The 15,915-nt window shown below is 48.7% G+C and overlaps 7 protein-coding genes across 7 annotated transcripts; 3 read left to right on the plus strand and 4 right to left on the minus strand.

Annotated features, from left to right (window-relative positions):
• Positions 1-179: 179 nt before the first annotated feature.
• CI109_106797 (ATPase GET3) lies at positions 180-1,852 on the plus strand (the record flags this gene model as incomplete). The annotated part of the gene is made up of 9 exons (XM_032002137.1): positions 180-258; positions 363-380; positions 440-507; positions 599-737; positions 845-938; positions 996-1,146; positions 1,200-1,304; positions 1,431-1,724; positions 1,820-1,852. 9 exons carry the CDS (start codon positions 180-182, stop codon positions 1,850-1,852), a joined length of 981 nt encoding a protein of 326 aa, XP_031863694.1.
• Positions 1,853-2,154: 302 nt separating this feature from the next.
• Positions 2,155-4,123, minus strand: CI109_106798 (uncharacterized protein; the record flags this gene model as incomplete). Its single annotated transcript, XM_032002136.1, has 6 exons — positions 2,155-2,207; positions 2,278-3,206; positions 3,272-3,451; positions 3,514-3,725; positions 3,786-3,869; positions 3,962-4,123. The coding sequence occupies 6 exons, from the start codon at positions 4,121-4,123 to the stop codon at positions 2,155-2,157; spliced, it is 1,620 nt and encodes a 539-aa protein (XP_031863693.1).
• A 1,991-nt stretch (positions 4,124-6,114) lies between these two features.
• On the plus strand, positions 6,115-8,641 carry CI109_106799 (uncharacterized protein; the record flags this gene model as incomplete). Its single annotated transcript, XM_065967913.1, has 6 exons — positions 6,115-7,198; positions 7,277-7,343; positions 7,419-7,502; positions 7,580-7,703; positions 7,775-8,025; positions 8,170-8,641. 6 exons carry the CDS (start codon positions 6,115-6,117, stop codon positions 8,639-8,641), a joined length of 2,082 nt encoding a protein of 693 aa, XP_065823985.1.
• A 147-nt stretch (positions 8,642-8,788) lies between these two features.
• CI109_106800 (uncharacterized protein) lies at positions 8,789-10,011 on the minus strand (the record flags this gene model as incomplete). Its single annotated transcript, XM_032002134.2, has 5 exons — positions 8,789-9,084; positions 9,154-9,360; positions 9,451-9,755; positions 9,827-9,881; positions 9,960-10,011. The coding sequence occupies 5 exons, from the start codon at positions 10,009-10,011 to the stop codon at positions 8,789-8,791; spliced, it is 915 nt and encodes a 304-aa protein (XP_031863691.1).
• Positions 10,012-10,623: 612 nt separating this feature from the next.
• Positions 10,624-11,584, plus strand: CI109_106801 (uncharacterized protein; the record flags this gene model as incomplete). Its single annotated transcript, XM_032002133.1, has 2 exons — positions 10,624-10,796; positions 10,885-11,584. 2 exons carry the CDS (start codon positions 10,624-10,626, stop codon positions 11,582-11,584), a joined length of 873 nt encoding a protein of 290 aa, XP_031863690.1.
• A 604-nt stretch (positions 11,585-12,188) lies between these two features.
• CI109_106802 (uncharacterized protein) lies at positions 12,189-13,259 on the minus strand (the record flags this gene model as incomplete). The annotated part of the gene is made up of 1 exon (XM_032002132.1): positions 12,189-13,259. The coding sequence occupies one exon, from the start codon at positions 13,257-13,259 to the stop codon at positions 12,189-12,191; it is 1,071 nt and encodes a 356-aa protein (XP_031863689.1).
• An 882-nt stretch (positions 13,260-14,141) lies between these two features.
• Positions 14,142-15,604, minus strand: CI109_106803 (uncharacterized protein; the record flags this gene model as incomplete). The annotated part of the gene is made up of 5 exons (XM_032002131.1): positions 14,142-14,419; positions 14,483-14,895; positions 14,955-15,049; positions 15,117-15,260; positions 15,329-15,604. The coding sequence occupies 5 exons, from the start codon at positions 15,602-15,604 to the stop codon at positions 14,142-14,144; spliced, it is 1,206 nt and encodes a 401-aa protein (XP_031863688.1).
• Positions 15,605-15,915: the final 311 nt, after the last annotated feature.

Below are 15,915 nucleotides of genomic sequence, written 5' to 3' on the forward strand. Positions count from 1 at the left end.
ACGATGATTATACTACCCCGGACGCTCGACGGTGCCACCTCGATTTGATCCCGTTTCTTCGAAGGTGATGAGGTGGAGGGATAGACGTCTTGTTTGCTCGTACTTTCCTTTCTACACCAATATTTTGTGTTCTGCTTTGTACGGAATATCACTTGCTTAACAACTTATACCTCGACAGAATGGCAGACGAATTTGAACAATTACCTCCTACACTACAGAATGTGTTGGATCAGAAGAGTTTGAAGTGGATCTTTTGTGGTGAGTTGAGCTGTCCTTGCTCCTGCCTTACGAAAGGATATCGCCGAACCCAATTGAGTAGTGGAAGATGTGGTGCTGATCATAATTGCTTTACACGTTCGCAGGTGGAAAGGGTGGTGTTGGTGAGCTTACTCTTTCTGTTGATCATCATGGAAGGCCAGCTGACAGCTCTTGTCGACAGGTAAAACAACTACATCATGTTCGCTCGCTGTTCAACTTGCAGCATGTCGAGAATCAGTCCTCCTGATCGTGAGTCCGTCGTTATATTCCCTGACTGGACTGGGCTTCCTCTTTACGCTCGTGCTGATTTGGGTTCATATGTCTGTTCGACCGAATACAGTCCACCGACCCGGCACACAACTTGTCCGATGCATTCTCACAAAAGTTTGGAAAAGACGCTACGAAAGTGAATGGGTTCGATAACCTCTTCGCGATGGAGATTGACCCGAATGGAAGTTTGCAAGAGATGATCGAGTCTTGTGAGTGGTCCTTGCGTCTATCAGACTGTAGCTTCTCTCGATCTCTTGCTCTCTGTGTGGTGTGAGATGCACGAAGCTGATGTCGTTGATGCGATGCCCGTGCTTAGCCGATCAAAGTGGGGGTATGGGAGGTATGATGCAAGATCTTGCATTCGCCATTCCAGGTGTTGACGAAGCCATGGGTTTTGCCGAAATCATGAAGTGGGTCTATCTACCACTCTTCAACACGACGAGTGTGTGCGCTAACATAAGATGTAGACACGTCAAATCGATGGAATTCTCCGTCATTGTTTTCGATACGGCTCCTACGGGTCATACACTCCGATTCCTCTCTTTCCCTTCTGTCCTTGAGAAGGCTTTAGGAAAGCTCAGTACTCTCAGCGGAAGATTCGGTCCCATGTTACAGCAGGTCAGTTCGTTTCATTGCGTGGTAATGGAAGATGAGAGCTGATAAGTCTCTAGATGCAAAGCATGTTCGGAGGAGGTGCGCCTCAGGAAGATATGTTTGCGAAGCTTGAGGCGATGAGGGAGACTATCACAGAAGTGAACACGCAATTCAAGGATCCTGTGGGTGTTGCGCTGCTGCATCTTCCTTCTTCCACCTTACCAGTACCACCAAATCGATACCATCGCTTTCTGTGATCATCATATGAGTGTATTAGCTGAAACCTCAATTTCTTTGCCCACTCGCAGGAGAAGACCACCTTTGTCTGTGTGTGCATCTCTGAATTCCTCTCGTTATACGAGACCGAACGACTCATCCAAGAACTCACCTCGTACGAGATCGACACCCACAATATCGTCGTCAACCAATTACTTTTCCCCAAACCGACGGATCATTGCGAACAATGTTCGGTCAGAGCCAAAATGCAACAAAAGTACTTGAAAGAGGCATATGATTTGTACGAGGACGAATTCCATATTGTCAAATTGCCGCTTTTGACAGAGGAAGTGAGAGGTGTTGATAAGATCAAAGAGTTTAGCAAGGTATGTGCAACGTGAAAATCGAAGGCTGCTTCAGTGCCATCTCATCTTGACATAGTGTTATCGGGCTGACTTTCACGCCATTAAAACCCCCGTAGATGCTCGTGGAACCCTATACTCCCCCACAGTAGATATAGGTAGAAAACTATAATGTATCTTTTGGAACAGTTTGATCAAGTTCGGTGAGAGATAATAGAAAAGGACGTCTCATGGACCCGAGGGTTCGTTTCGATTCCCCGAAGCATGCACAGACACCCAGCACGAAATAAAGTGTCGCAAACGATGAGATATTTCTGCATTGATTGTATTGCATTACATATAGTTGTCCCTTTATATCCGTACACGTCGACCCAGTTGGTCCATTATACATCCGATCTGCCGTCCCCTATGCGCGACACCCTACAGATATGTGAAGTTACCCAAACCATGTCCCTTAGTATAGATACACGAACTCGTCGTTCTTGTAATCGGTCATATCGAGAAGGGCTGAGCAAATTCATTTCGTCGTCAATAAAGCGTATCTCCGTGGGTGAATTGATGGATAAGTGTAACTCACCATTCTGACCAAGTCTGACACCGCCTTCCGAGTCCGCATCCGCTCCATAAGCCTGGTACTTGGACTCCATTGAAGTGTCCTTGATGAACTTCGGCTTTCCGTTGGCGACTCGTTGGTTCTGTCTTTGCTTGTTGAAGAAGTAGAGGATGACAACCATGATCCCGACAACTGCCAACAGAGCACAGAAGATACCGAGAACAGCCTTGATACCTGGAATAAATTTTGGGGAGTCCTGTTTCTTGAACAAGAGGGGACCAATGATGTTACCGGCGGCCGAACCGGCATTGAAGGCAGACATGATGAGGGCTTTCTTGGTTTGTCCAGCGGTGTTCGCAACCATCCAAGAGACGATGATGGGGTTACCACCGAAAAGGAAGGCAAGAAGGTAGTAGCCGGCCAAGGCGGGTGCTTGCTTGAAGTTTGCCGAAGTGTTCTCGACGTATAGCAAGACGAGACCGACGATAACAGGGACGATGAAAACGGCCAAAACACCCGACTTGAGCTTGAACTTGGTTGCAACGAAACAGCCTGCGAGAATGGCGAGGAACTGAAGGAAACCGAATGGCATGTTAAGTAACGCGGTCCTGTACTTGTCGAAACCAAAGTTTCCAATCAAGGTAGGGCCAAAGTAGGTGGTAACGGCGGCACCGACGTTGAGGAGAAGAGTCATCGAGATCCAGAGGTAGGTCTTGACGTCGTAGAACAGTTCGTAGACATGGGCCCACTTAAACTCGTTTGAACCGGTACCAGTCTGGTTGGCTCGCAATCGCTCGATACCTTTCGCCTTGTCCTCCTCGCTAAGGAATCGCGCAGTGGAGATGTCGGAATCGATGAAGAGGTAGACGATGGGAGCAGTCAAACAGGTGATGATACCGCAAACCATGAAGATAAGTTGCCAGGCCTTGATGTGTGGAGATTGAACGTGACCACTATGTAATGCAAGGATATCAGCGACAGAAGACATGAGATAGAGTTAGACCGTGGATAAACTTACAGTCCGAATGACAAGATAGCAGCGAACATGGTGGCGATACCGTTGGTACTGTACCAAGCAGCTACTCGAACGGGCTGTTCTGATCGTCGATACCATTGAGATGTGAGAAGGGAGAAGAGCGGCAAACATCCGGCCTCAAAGAGACCCAAAAGTGCTCGACAGACCATCAAGCCGGGGAAGCTAATAAGCAACGGGATGTCAGTCTTTCGGATCACTCAAGTTCCGGGCGGCAGTACACTCACGTGTGGGCGGCGGCCATACATCCTTGAGCAGCACCCCATCCGAAGATCATGGCCGGCATGAGGTATCGAGCGGGTACTCTGACGAGAAGGTAGGAGGAGAATGGTTGCCAAGCTAGTTGGACAATAGCGTTGACTGAACCGAGGAGGGAGTACTGGTTTCCAACAAGATTGGTGTCTTTAGACATTCCGAATGTGTTCGCATAACCCAAGATCTGAAAGCGCCCTTGGTCAACATTTGTTCGATCGGGAAGGTATGACATAGTGAAACTCACAGTTTTGTCGAGAATCTGCAAGAAGTAGACCCAAACGAGCAATGATAAGATGTACTTGTCGGTCTTTCTTCGGATTCGAACGTTCTATTGCGCATCGCGGGAACACAAATATCAGCAAGTTGCCCAAGATCGCACACTACCTCATCGAGGCAAACAGAAGGTTGAACAACACTCACGTCCTCCTCTGTAACCTCGATACGCTCTTCGCCGACGTATTTGAGTGCTTTATCACCATGTTTCATGTCACGTTGTGTGAGATGATCGGCACCATGTTTGTGATAATCACCTGCCTCGACGTGTTCGACCTCTTCCTTTTCCTCCATGTATTGAGCGGACATGTTGAATTGCTCTGCAATGCTCAGTCTGACACTAGATGTTAAATACGATAATGTGCGTTTGTCGGATGGTACAATGCTTATTTGTAAGAAGGAGAGAAGATGATCCGGTTCGAAGAGGGAAAGGACATGGGATTATATATGGCATCCAAGTGGAATGCGAGGCAAGTCTCGGTAAATCGTGGGATATAACGATATCTATTATCATTGGGATCTCGCCAAAGGTACTCAAAAGCTAAATTATGCTAAACCGAGTAGCCTCTGTCTCGCCCACATTCCCCCCTCTTCTCCCTTCAACTAGTTCTAGTTTACGTCACAACAATCTATTCCTTTTCGCTCAAGCTCTCACATCACGCGCATCTCGCTTAAATTGCCAAGAACGGAAAGTAGGCTTGTTTCCCCACAGGTGAGACGAGGGGGTCTAAACCGGGGCAATACCGGGGCATCAATAGGGGTTGTGTATAGTCCCGCCGGTTAGAGGCGGGGTCAGGTTCACTATACGAGTAAGGATAACTCACTCAGTCACTACCCTTCCGGGTATTCGTAGCGTCGTCATTCATACCTGTGCATCTCATTGCTCCCTGGATTTTGACATCCAGTAGTGCAGAGATGGACCAAATCATCACGTCATTACCCACCGACTGTGGTGTGGATACGGTTAATGACGGTCTCGACATCGTTCCATTGTTCTATTCTGTTAGTGTAGGCACTAATATTGGAACGCGCCAAGCCCAACAATGGAATGTCCCCTCTCTGTTCCTCCTTTGACATACCGTGGAAGTACCGGTCCGATGTAACCGATGTGAGAATAACGCAGTACTAGTACCAGAATCGTGGACGGCCGCGGACTCGGTGAACAAGTTGGACTCACGATGCAGCTGTAACGAGCGGGTATGGCACGTTACCCGGTTCCAGTTGAAACAAGCGACGTGGTCATTACCTCTGGATACGACAATCTGTGCGGGGAGATTGTCAATCGTGAAGCACCGATACTTACCGTAGTTCCGGTGGGTCTGGTCCGAGATCCTCTGGGAGGAAATGCATCCGAGGAGGATGGTTAAACGTCTATGGGATGCTGATAATTCTTGTACGAGATGCGGTCACTTCACGTCCCGCAAACTCGTCCCACACCCTTTGGGTCTGTTTTCGAGATCTGTAGCCGTAAACTGTGATTGTCAGCCGCTGGTAAGGCGGTGACAACAGGCTGATTTTACGACATGAGCCGTGATAAGCATGTTATACTCGTAGTCGATTAGGACCACAATCCGCGTCTAGTGTGTTACGATATGTTCCGCCATCCACAGTATATTATTACAAGCTACAAGGATTGATTATATTACAATTGCTACTCACTCGCGCGCATAATCAGATTCGTAATCAATGTGGCAGAACTAATAACACTGTGGCAAAGCAAAATCATCATTACAACTCGTCTCCTAACCAGTACATTCATTTTGGGAATCATCATCCATTTCGCCCAACTTTCTTTTCATCAAAAATTTCTTTTCATCGTCGATATCTCAAGACAATACTAATGCAACCCCCCAATCTGACCAAAAATTCCCCAAAAGGTGCTTATGCTTTCTATATAGAGTGCTCGAAAGCTGATACTTGATGCTTGCGAGGCGTAAGAGCAGAGGTTAATCTCTCCAGATGGTGGGCGTGAGAGCCAAGGGGTGACTCCGTGATCTGATGAGGTGCACAGTAATAATGCTAATGATCTGTGCTCTGACACGGGGAAGATGACTACCTTTACGACGTTACCTAAAGACCGGCGATATGTTAAATCAACCAACATGACAACTTCTACATCTACATCAATGATGATTTTTTTAACGTAACTTCTTTAGCCATTTCCTTCCTTTCGTTTCACCTTCCGTTATCATCTACCACTCCCTCTCTTGTCTCATTACATTCCTATGCATACACTCGACCGGATCGAAATTCATGTGCAAGTACCATACCAGGCATTGGATATGCATAGGACCGATACTATGAATGAGGGGGAGGAACAGCTCGAAGGAGGTCTCGACTGGACAGAATTGTGGGACGACATCATACAACTTCAAACGCCAACATCGTTCAATCTCCTCGAACCGTTCGAAGGCTTTTCACCCCAGACACCTCGACGCTCCTTGATGGAATGCGGTTCCCTTCCACTTGATCGATCCTCGCTGGACGAGCGTCCATCGTCCTTGATAGATGATCAAATCACAAAATCTCCAGCGTATTCCGAGATCGCTTCGACATATCATGACTCTGCTTCTCCACCACCTTTAGAATTCGACCTCTCCCAATCATCTCAGGATTCTTTCCACCTTCGTACACCTACTTCTACGCGCAGGACACAATACAACGATCGCACTTCTCCTCCTGGGACACCCGAGCATGCTGGTCATGTCGTCTCGATTTCGAAGAAGAGGAAGTGGGAAGTCAAAGAAGAAGTCTCGGAATGCGCACGAGGTTTGATCAAAGAAGATCTGGAGGAAGAATATCATATGGAGAGCCCATTCTCCAGGTTGAGCTTATGTACGCCGAGACGACGCCCTGCGACACCCACTCCAATGTCTACGCCCAAACCTACCACGACACCTATACACACTCACATCTCCCACTCAGCGTCAGCTGCACAGGATACCACTATGACCATCCCTCGTCAGGCTTCCGACGATCTTTCTTCAGCTACACATACACGACCGTCGTTCCTCGACATCCCCCAGCCACCGGTGTTCCTACTCGATCCTCCGCATTTGCTCGAAAGAGAGGTGAAACAAGAACCTTATCTACGGGACGATCTTTCAAATCCATTTATTGTCCCAAACACGACAAACCTTGGTATCACGCAGCAGAACATCGATGCCCAGCCGCCCAGTCAATCGATCAAGATTAATTGGATTGCACATATCTCGACTGATGGAGGTCTTGTTTGGTCGATGCATAGATTATCCAGGATGTGTAAGCTCAACGATGACCTAGGAGGAGTGAGCATGTTCATCAACCATCCGAAGAGGAGAGTGAAGGATGTGAGAAGTGATACAGACGGAAGGTGGGAATGTCAGAGGGTGTTCCGTAATCTAGGTGAGTGGGGGACGGGTAGCGAGGGCCGTGAAGGGATAAGGATCGGGACTGCATCGCTGATACCTGAGGAATGTGAAGGCGAAGATTTCAGACAACAATCTATGGCACATGCGGTACATACGACCAACCTCCTCAGCTCTGATCCGTAAGTCTCAGTACTATACGAGGTGTGGAATTACACTACACTACTTTGAGTACTGACGTTTGTTCCTTCGTCTAGGGTCATACGAGCGAGGAGTAAACAAAGTATCATTGCCGAGATGAAATGGGCTAGAGAGCTGGGTATACCGACTCTGGTCATACAGTAAGTGTTTCGACCTTCCCCCGGTCCAATATTTGCGAATTGTCAAGATAGAACCTGACCATGAATGACTTCACCAGTCTCGGCTCGGGTGAAGATTTACAGGACATACGAGATCGAAATAGGGCGATGGGGAGGTTGATCCTGGATCTGAAGGAGATTACAAGTGCGGTGCCTCAAGTCTCTTTGGGTTTGGAAAACACGGTAGGAGCCCAGTTTCAACTAGTAACCTTTATAACCGCATGCGCTTATAGTCAATCTATGCTCGGTGACAGGTTCATCCCTCTCCGCACTCCCTTACGAATCTCTCCTCTCTCACAACCCTCATCAACCATTTCCCTTCACCCCAGCTCAAGATCTGCCTAGATCTCTGCCACCTCCACGTATCGGAATTCGACCTCAACGCTGAGTCTGGCAGAGAAGCGCTTTTTGAAATTTTGGCCAAGATTGGAAAGGAAAGACTGGTAGGTATTCATGTTAGTGATTCAATGGTAAAACATGGCGGGAAGGGCGATAGACATGCCAAGTGAGTACCGAGTTTATGGAGTACACAACCGTTACGACGCTGATCTTTGGCCACCTTGTAGTATCGGATAGTGAGTTGGCAAAATATGCATCCTGGAACATGGGTCATGGATGGGCTGACACGACGTCGTCGTCATCATCGAAGTGGCTACATCGACCTCAATTCGTTCCGTCTCATGCTACGTCACCCGCTCCTCCGATCCGTCCCCACCCTCCTCGAGACTCCGCGACACTTCAAAAATCTTCGCTACACCTCTTCGCCCCACTCGCGCAAGCTTGCATACCACGAATCAGTCCGTTCTGCCCTCGAACGGTCGTTCCTCCAACATCTGGTCAATATACCTGATGAAGAGTGGGAGGAGGGCGACCACGCGCGAGCAATGCGGGGCGAGTATATCAGGGAGAAGAAGAGAGTGGAAAGGCAGATATACAAGGTCGCTCGCAGGAGGGGAGGGGCAACATGGAGGAACTTCAAAGAAGGGAGAAAAAAACATGTGAGCTGTTGTAGGGCGGTACATGCAGTCAGGGCGAAAGAGAGACATGATATGGTTAAGGAGGAGGTGGATGTGCAGACATTGTCAGATCTGGAATCGGACGTGAAGCTGGAACAGCTGTGAAGGTCTGCCCCACGTTGCTGATAACGCGTTTGGAGTAGTTGTAGTCTTATACTGTTTTCTGTCCATGCATGCCATCTTCTTGGTCATCTATCTACATTCAATGATGAGCTTGGGATGCAACTAGATCATCTCGCTCGACGTACATACTCACTGCCCCTGCAACCCTACCTCCGCCTTCTTCTTGCTGCCCAACCCTGCCCAATCTCTCATCTCCGGAACCTCTACCACCCCACCTCTTCCTTCCTCGATGCATTTCAACACGGCAGCTGCAACATGATCGACATGTAATGGATACGTGCGGAGCGATTCGAGTGCACCGTGTAATGGTGATTTCGATGCGAAGGGATTAGGCAGACCGGATGCTGTAGAGAGTTTGGCAGAGAGATCGACCAGGAAGGCGGGGAGTGTGGTCAGTGGACGGATGTGGGGGTGATACATAAGACCTGTGGAAGGGAGTGTCAGCTTAATTCTACAAGGATACCGAGCTGAACATATTGGGAGGGGTCACCTACCAGGTCGTATGAACGTCGGTCGTACTCCCGCCTCAGGGTGCTCATCGCACTTCCTCATAATCTCGATCTCGGCTTGTCGTTTAGTCTCGATATACCGTCTAGGCACGACGGGTCTGAAAGCATCTGCTGCGGAGATGTACACGAAAGGGCGAGTTTGTGTCGAAGTGGGTGGAGTAGTAGATATCAAGGTGTCCAATACTGTCAGGGCTGTTCGTCGACAAGGAGATGTGCTGTGTCAGCTGCATTCACTACGTTTGCCAATTACGACACAAATGGGCAGCTTTCCCTCCCACACACCTGAATCTTTGTTCATCCCTTCATACCCTCTTTTCCTCTCTTCTTCACTCTTCAACGGATTGCCATCCCCTCCACTCAAACTGCTAGCGAACGATTTCACGAGACCAAAAACATCGCCCGACTTCACACTCTGCTTATATCCTACATCTTCCAGCAGTATACCAAGGGTGTGTACGACTGCCGTAGATTCGCCGATTAGGGTAGAGTAGGAGTCGGGAGAGAAGGCAGAGGCTGCGTGCCATTTTACTCGAGGAGCCCAGGCCGGAGTGTGACCAGCTGGTGTAGCGTAAGGTTTGCCCGAGGAGCTGAAAATGGGGCACAAGGAGGTCAGCATGGTAGGAGAGAGAGAGGATAGTTGGGTTTGGACTTGACCCACCTCATGCTTGACACATCCCACCCTTTCCCAACGGCCAATCTGCAGATCGCAGAGCCTGAAAGACAAAACAGAATATCAGCTATGTTACGATTCTTTTCGAGGATTGATGCAGAAGATCAACGCGGTAGCTTACCGAGGAAACCATTCCCACCCACTACCAGAAGACGAGGGACCGACGCGGACATGTTACGCTTCGTACACGATGCAAGGGATATGTCAATAAAGGTTGAAGGTTGAAATATCGGATGGATCGGAAATTGACGATTGTAAGTTAGTCGCTCGAACTGACCTCCACTTTTGAGGTCCACTTGAAAACAAGCGGAATTCAGCGTGGACCGGTGGCAATACCGTGGCAGTTCCACATACGTTAGATGTATCGGTGTGGCTACTTGTGAGTCGGGATGAGGACTAGTTTGCAGAAGAAACCCGTGGCACAGACCTCTCGGAAGCACAGACCGCCAAGAAACGTTGAGAGAACGATGATACTGCCGACACCTGTTTCGTCATTGCTCTTTCCTTTCTTCCTTCTTCCTCTTCTTCTTCACTTATTCAATTGCGCACTCTCAGGAAGTTGACATCATCTGGAGCTGAATGAAGAGGTGTTGATTCACCTCCATCTCTGCGGAAGAAGACCAAACGAAGGACGATCCTGTGAGAATAGGTAAAGTCTGATTTTGGCAAATCCGGAGGAAAGAAGGAAAACCACTTGCAGACAAGGGTCCCGGGCTGATCGTCTCCTCAAATTTGAACAGTACTTCCCTCTCATTCTCCAGTATCATCACTCACTACAAGATAACATGTCGCCCACCTTCCCTCCCGATGTTATTGAGCGGATTATCGCCCACACGGCGCACCAACCTACCCTTTTCACACTCACGCTCGTCAATCGCTTCACTCACCATCTCGCCAATCCGAAACTGTACCATACAGTTCGACTTCATACCCCTCAAGCCTGGGTCAAATACTTCAAGTACGAGCACAGTCCTTCGCGAACTATGGTGACACACATGGACGTTCGACTGGACGTTGCATTCTATGAGGACGTGGAATTTCTCCAGTTTTTCCACATCAGGAGTAGATGGCAAGCCGGCCACCCCGATCAACTACAAGACTTTCCACCTTGTGACTACTGTTACGGGGACGAAACCGAGTATCTGTCTTTCACTCAGTGATATGCTGGAGGATATGCTTCCTATAGGGGAACATTTTGCGCATGTCGAGCATTTTCGATGGCGACATGGAGCTTTTGTCAATCCTTCATCGGCGTCGACAAAAGAACAAGGAAGCACCATCGACAATGATCATGACCAAACCGCTCAAGCTTTCTCGTTGTTGAATCGAGATGATTGGCTAATTTTTCAAGAATTCAGCTTTAGAGGCAATACAACAACCTTCGATGTCCATTTGGATCACCTCGAATCCTTCGACTTTCCAAAGTTCACTGGGTGGTTCTACAATCCGGAACTTGAAGAGAATCGTATCTACGGTATTCGATACGTTGGTTTCGACATCAATACCGCTCGTGAAGAGTGGTTTGGTGATTGGTGTCCTCGTGAATACCAATCACCGGTCGACGATCCCCGCTATGTGATTGGAATAGGGAACGCTGAGATTGATTCAATCCAAGAGCTAGCTGAAGATGTCAAGTTGCTCTCTGGTAATTTGGTGGAGGTTAGCAAAGCGGACGAGAAGAAGGATCCGGATGAATGGAGGGAATGGGTTTTGAAGAGACCATGGGAAATCAAGGGGAGTAGATGAAAAGGTCAATACCACCGCAGGTGATGAAGCCGAAGACGAACATTAGGAGAGGAGATGAAGGAAAAGGAGAGGAGGAAGGAGACCTGAATTGCGAGGCGGATTCAACATCCCGGCGAGCAGTAGTACTTGCCTCGTGAAGCTGGACATAGGCGGTGAGCACTGTGCCTCTATGGTGAGAGGTGATGAGCCCGGTGTTGAAAGCAATAGGCCGTTGTGAGTTTCGTAGTCGATCAGAGTCGTCGCTCGTTATCAAATTAGGTCGATATAGTAGTCAAGCCACCATATTCGCTCGAACGTGTGAAACCGATGTTTCATTCTCTGCACATGAGACATAATGCATAATGCTTCTTATATGTACACACATGGTTTCAAACGTTGAATACTCGCACAACAACGCTCGCGTTCACCATACAACTGCTCCCCGAAATCAGACTTAACGGCCGCACTATCAGAAATACATCATGCTGATTAGCTCCCCTTCGCTCACTCTCCCCTGGTCCGTGCTCCATGCCGTCCCGAATACGATGCGCAATGTTCTCACACAATATCTCTACCCCCGCTTTCAACTTTTTTTCCTCGATACAGTCAATTGTCTCCATTGCCTCTACTCGTTCTCCTCTGCTTCTGACTGAGCTTCAGCATTTTCGACCTCTTCTTCAACTCTCTCCTCCCTCCAACACATCTTGACCACGTGCTGCCTCCATTCCTCCGGATCATCAATTGAGTGTTCCGCAATACGGTATTCTATATTGTTGGCCGTTTTGCCGGAAAAGTATTTGGTCAAGAACTGAATGTCATTAACCTTGGCAAGTCGAATCGCATAGATCAGTTTCCTTGATTCTGGCAATTCGAGCTCTTCTGTTGGGGTGACGAACGTTTCTTCATACCAATCATGATGGCGGAGGTCGTAGTCGAATGTGATGATTTCGATCTTGTCGCCAGAGTCGTGGAATTGGAAATGAACGCGCGATCGAGTGTTGTACCATGCTTCTGGAAGGATCTGAGGTGTTTCTAGAGAAACGGTGTTGAGCCCTCCCATAGCGAACCTTCCCAAGCCTTTTGGTAACGGTGCTTCGACGTATTGCTTATGGTGGATCGACATGACGTGGTTGGTCGGTTGACCGGCTGCCACAGCATCCCAGTAGGAACGATTGCGATTAGTGAGCGGTTTATAATATCGCCATCGTACATGGATAGGTCCGTCAATCGGGACCAAGGCGTAATAGACCGCAAAGACGGAATCGAACAACGAGCGAGCGACATAACGGCTAACCTGTGGCTTGACAGGTCGAGTAGTCAGAGACTGAACACTGTCGGGACCGGAAGTTACCAAATGGAAAGTCTCGATATTCCTCCATCCTTGTCTGGTCACGGAGAACAATGCTTGCTCGACGTATTCGACGAATGAGGTGTCGCTCCACCAGTAAGTGTCGAGTCGAACGTCGAAATGCTTGATACACTTCTTCGGATCATTGACCTTGACGTGTGTCATAAACTTGACGAAGCTCTTCACCGAGTGAATACGAATCACATTGTAGAGTCGGGGAGTGGCGAGGAGATTAAGCTGGCGGCTGACCAGACAGAGGTTGAGCAGGGTGGTATTATCGGTCGTGTGCTGCACGACGAGGTCGAGGATTTCCAGAGGAAGGGTTGCAGGCTTCGAGAGGGATGTCATGGTGACGATGAGACCTATGTAGGACTGGTGAATGGTGTCGGCAGCGAACGCACGGACCATCAGCGACAGCGGAACAAGGCGACATTCAACTCACCCAATTTGGCGACAGTTCCAGCCTAAGAATTATGAGCAGGACCAGACTTGCGATTTGGGTTGAGCGATGAACCTTGTCCCTGCAGAGTAAGCGAATGGGTTTGAGGATTTAAGAGAAGAAGACGAAAGATGAAGAATGATAGCATTATAGTTGGGTTGAGTCAACTCAAGCATATCAATGTGGCACTGGTTCGGAAGCTGAAATTGCCGATTTCACGCCTCGAATCGTAGGTACCCTTGACAATACCTGTTGTCAAGTTGCCATTGGTTTGGCTGACATCGCATCCTGTACCTTCGCACGGCGGACACTCACAGGTGGACAACAGCGTGAGCTGCGTTTCATTTCTCTTTCATACCATCGAGTACTCCCTAACCACGCAGTCGCCTTCGGTAACATCACCAGATAACTGCCTCATGATTCTGGGCCTTTGATCTGCCAGAATAAGGTATTGCTATGCAGACTATTCATGTCATGGTCATATCGTGAGCTCACATGCTATTGTCGTAAGCGTATGCTACGTAACTAACTATATAAATAAAAGGACCCTAGAGCACCATGCAAGCAAGCACGCAGTACCAGCCTACAAGGAACACAAAGGAAATAAAACAACGATAAGAGAAATATAATAAGTAAGAAATGGTGACAACAAGGAACATTCTAAATAATAAGAAGAGAGAAAAGGAAGATGTCTATATTACACCCTGATCCGATATTGATTTTATGCTTCTAACCCTACTCCGATTGTCCGTCTGTCTATACATCGCGCCGCGCCGAGCCAAAAGAATAGCTTAGAAGTCTTCATCGAGAGTGAAGCCCTTCTTGACGGCGAGATGATCAGTGTTGGAGCCGACAGCTTGGTTGACACCGGATTTGGAGTAGGCAGATACTCGGGACTCGAAGAAGTTGGCCTTGCCTTGGAGTGAGATCATCTCCATGAAGTCGAAGGGGTTGGTAGAGTTCCAGATCTTGTCGTTACCGAGAGCGACGAGGAGACGGTCGGCGACGAACTCGATATATTGACACATGAGCTTGGCGTTCATACCGATGAGAGAACAGGGGAGAGCATCTGAAAGAGGAGGTCGTTGTCAGCGATGCACAGAATAGTGAAAGGGAATGAGGCACAACTCACCAGTCAAGAACTCTTGCTCAATCATAACAGCCTCTCGGATGATCTTCTCGATGGTGTCAGGGTGAGGTCGTCTTCTGAGGTGGGTGAAGAGCAAACAGGCAAAGTCGGTGTGGAGACCCTCATCACGAGAGATGAGCTCGTTAGAGAAGGTGAGTCCGGGCATGAGACCTCGCTTCTTGAGCCAGAAGATGGAGGCGAAAGAACCGGAGAAGAAGATACCCTCGACGGCGGCGAAGGCGATCAATCGCTCACCGAAGGTGGACTTGGTGTCGGTGATCCACTTGAGAGCCCAGTCGGCCTTCTTTCGGATACAGGGGATGGTGTCCATGGCCTCGAAGAGGTAGTTTCGTCGAGCGTTGTCCTTGATGTAGGTGTCGATGAGGAGGGAGTAGGTCTCGGAGTGGATGTTCTCCCTGTAATGGTTCACCGTCAGTAAGAAGTACTACGTGATCGTTGAGAACAAACAACTCACATCATGATTTGGAAACCGTAGAATGACTTGGCCTCGGCGATCTGAACTTCGGAAGAGAATCGCTCAACGAGGTTCTCGTTAACGATACCATCGGACTGCAAGAGAAAGAGCAAGTCAGTATGTTGGTGGCTGGTGACCCAGGACCAAGAAGAAAGTACTCACGGCAGCGAAGAAAGCGAGGACGTGCTCAATGAAGTATCGCTCGTTGTCGTTGAGCTTGTTCTCCCAGTCGTGGAGATCGGGGGCAAGGTTGATCTCCTCGGCAGTCCAGAAAGAGGCTTGAGCCTGCTTGTACATTTGCCAGATCTTAAAGGGAGAGAACAGGCGCGTCAGCTGCATATCCAGATCATGTAGCGCGTTCAATGTCCACTCACCTCTCGGTACTTGATGGGGAAGAGGACGAATCGGGCGTTGGTCTCCTTGAGGAGAGGCTCGTCCTTCTCCTCACATTCGAGGTCACCGACGAATCGCTTACGGTACTCTTCGACTGTCTCCTCGGCAGTCTCCTCAACGAGGGCAGCCTTGACGGGAGCAGCAACGGCTTGGAGCTTGGAGAGGAGAGTAGGCTCGGAAGCCTTCTTGGGAGTGTTGAGGTTAATGTTGGAAAGGGCAGCGGCAGCAACCTTGGAGGGAGTCTCGACGGCAGCCATTGTGAATGATGATGAGAGTGATGTCAAGTTACAAAGGGGTATGAAGTGGGATAGTAAAAGAGATCGTTCAACGATATGTAATGTTCGTGTTCAGTGATGAAAAGAAAAAGAAGAGAAGAGAATCGAGAAGGGGGGGGGGACCGGGCTCTGAGTCTTATATGTCTTGGTTGTGCTTTCAGGGGTAGATGGTAATGTTGAGTGATGATGCTATAGTGAAAGTGATCGCGTCGCGTCCCGTGTGTTGGGTTGTCAGAGTGTCAGAGTGTATGCTGTATGGTAATGTTCTAATGTGCGACACGAAAGAAACAGGG

Source organism: Kwoniella shandongensis, chromosome 13 (assembly GCF_008629635.2).
Source record: "Kwoniella shandongensis chromosome 13, complete sequence".
Taxonomy (NCBI): Eukaryota; Fungi; Basidiomycota; class Tremellomycetes; order Tremellales; family Cryptococcaceae; genus Kwoniella; species Kwoniella shandongensis.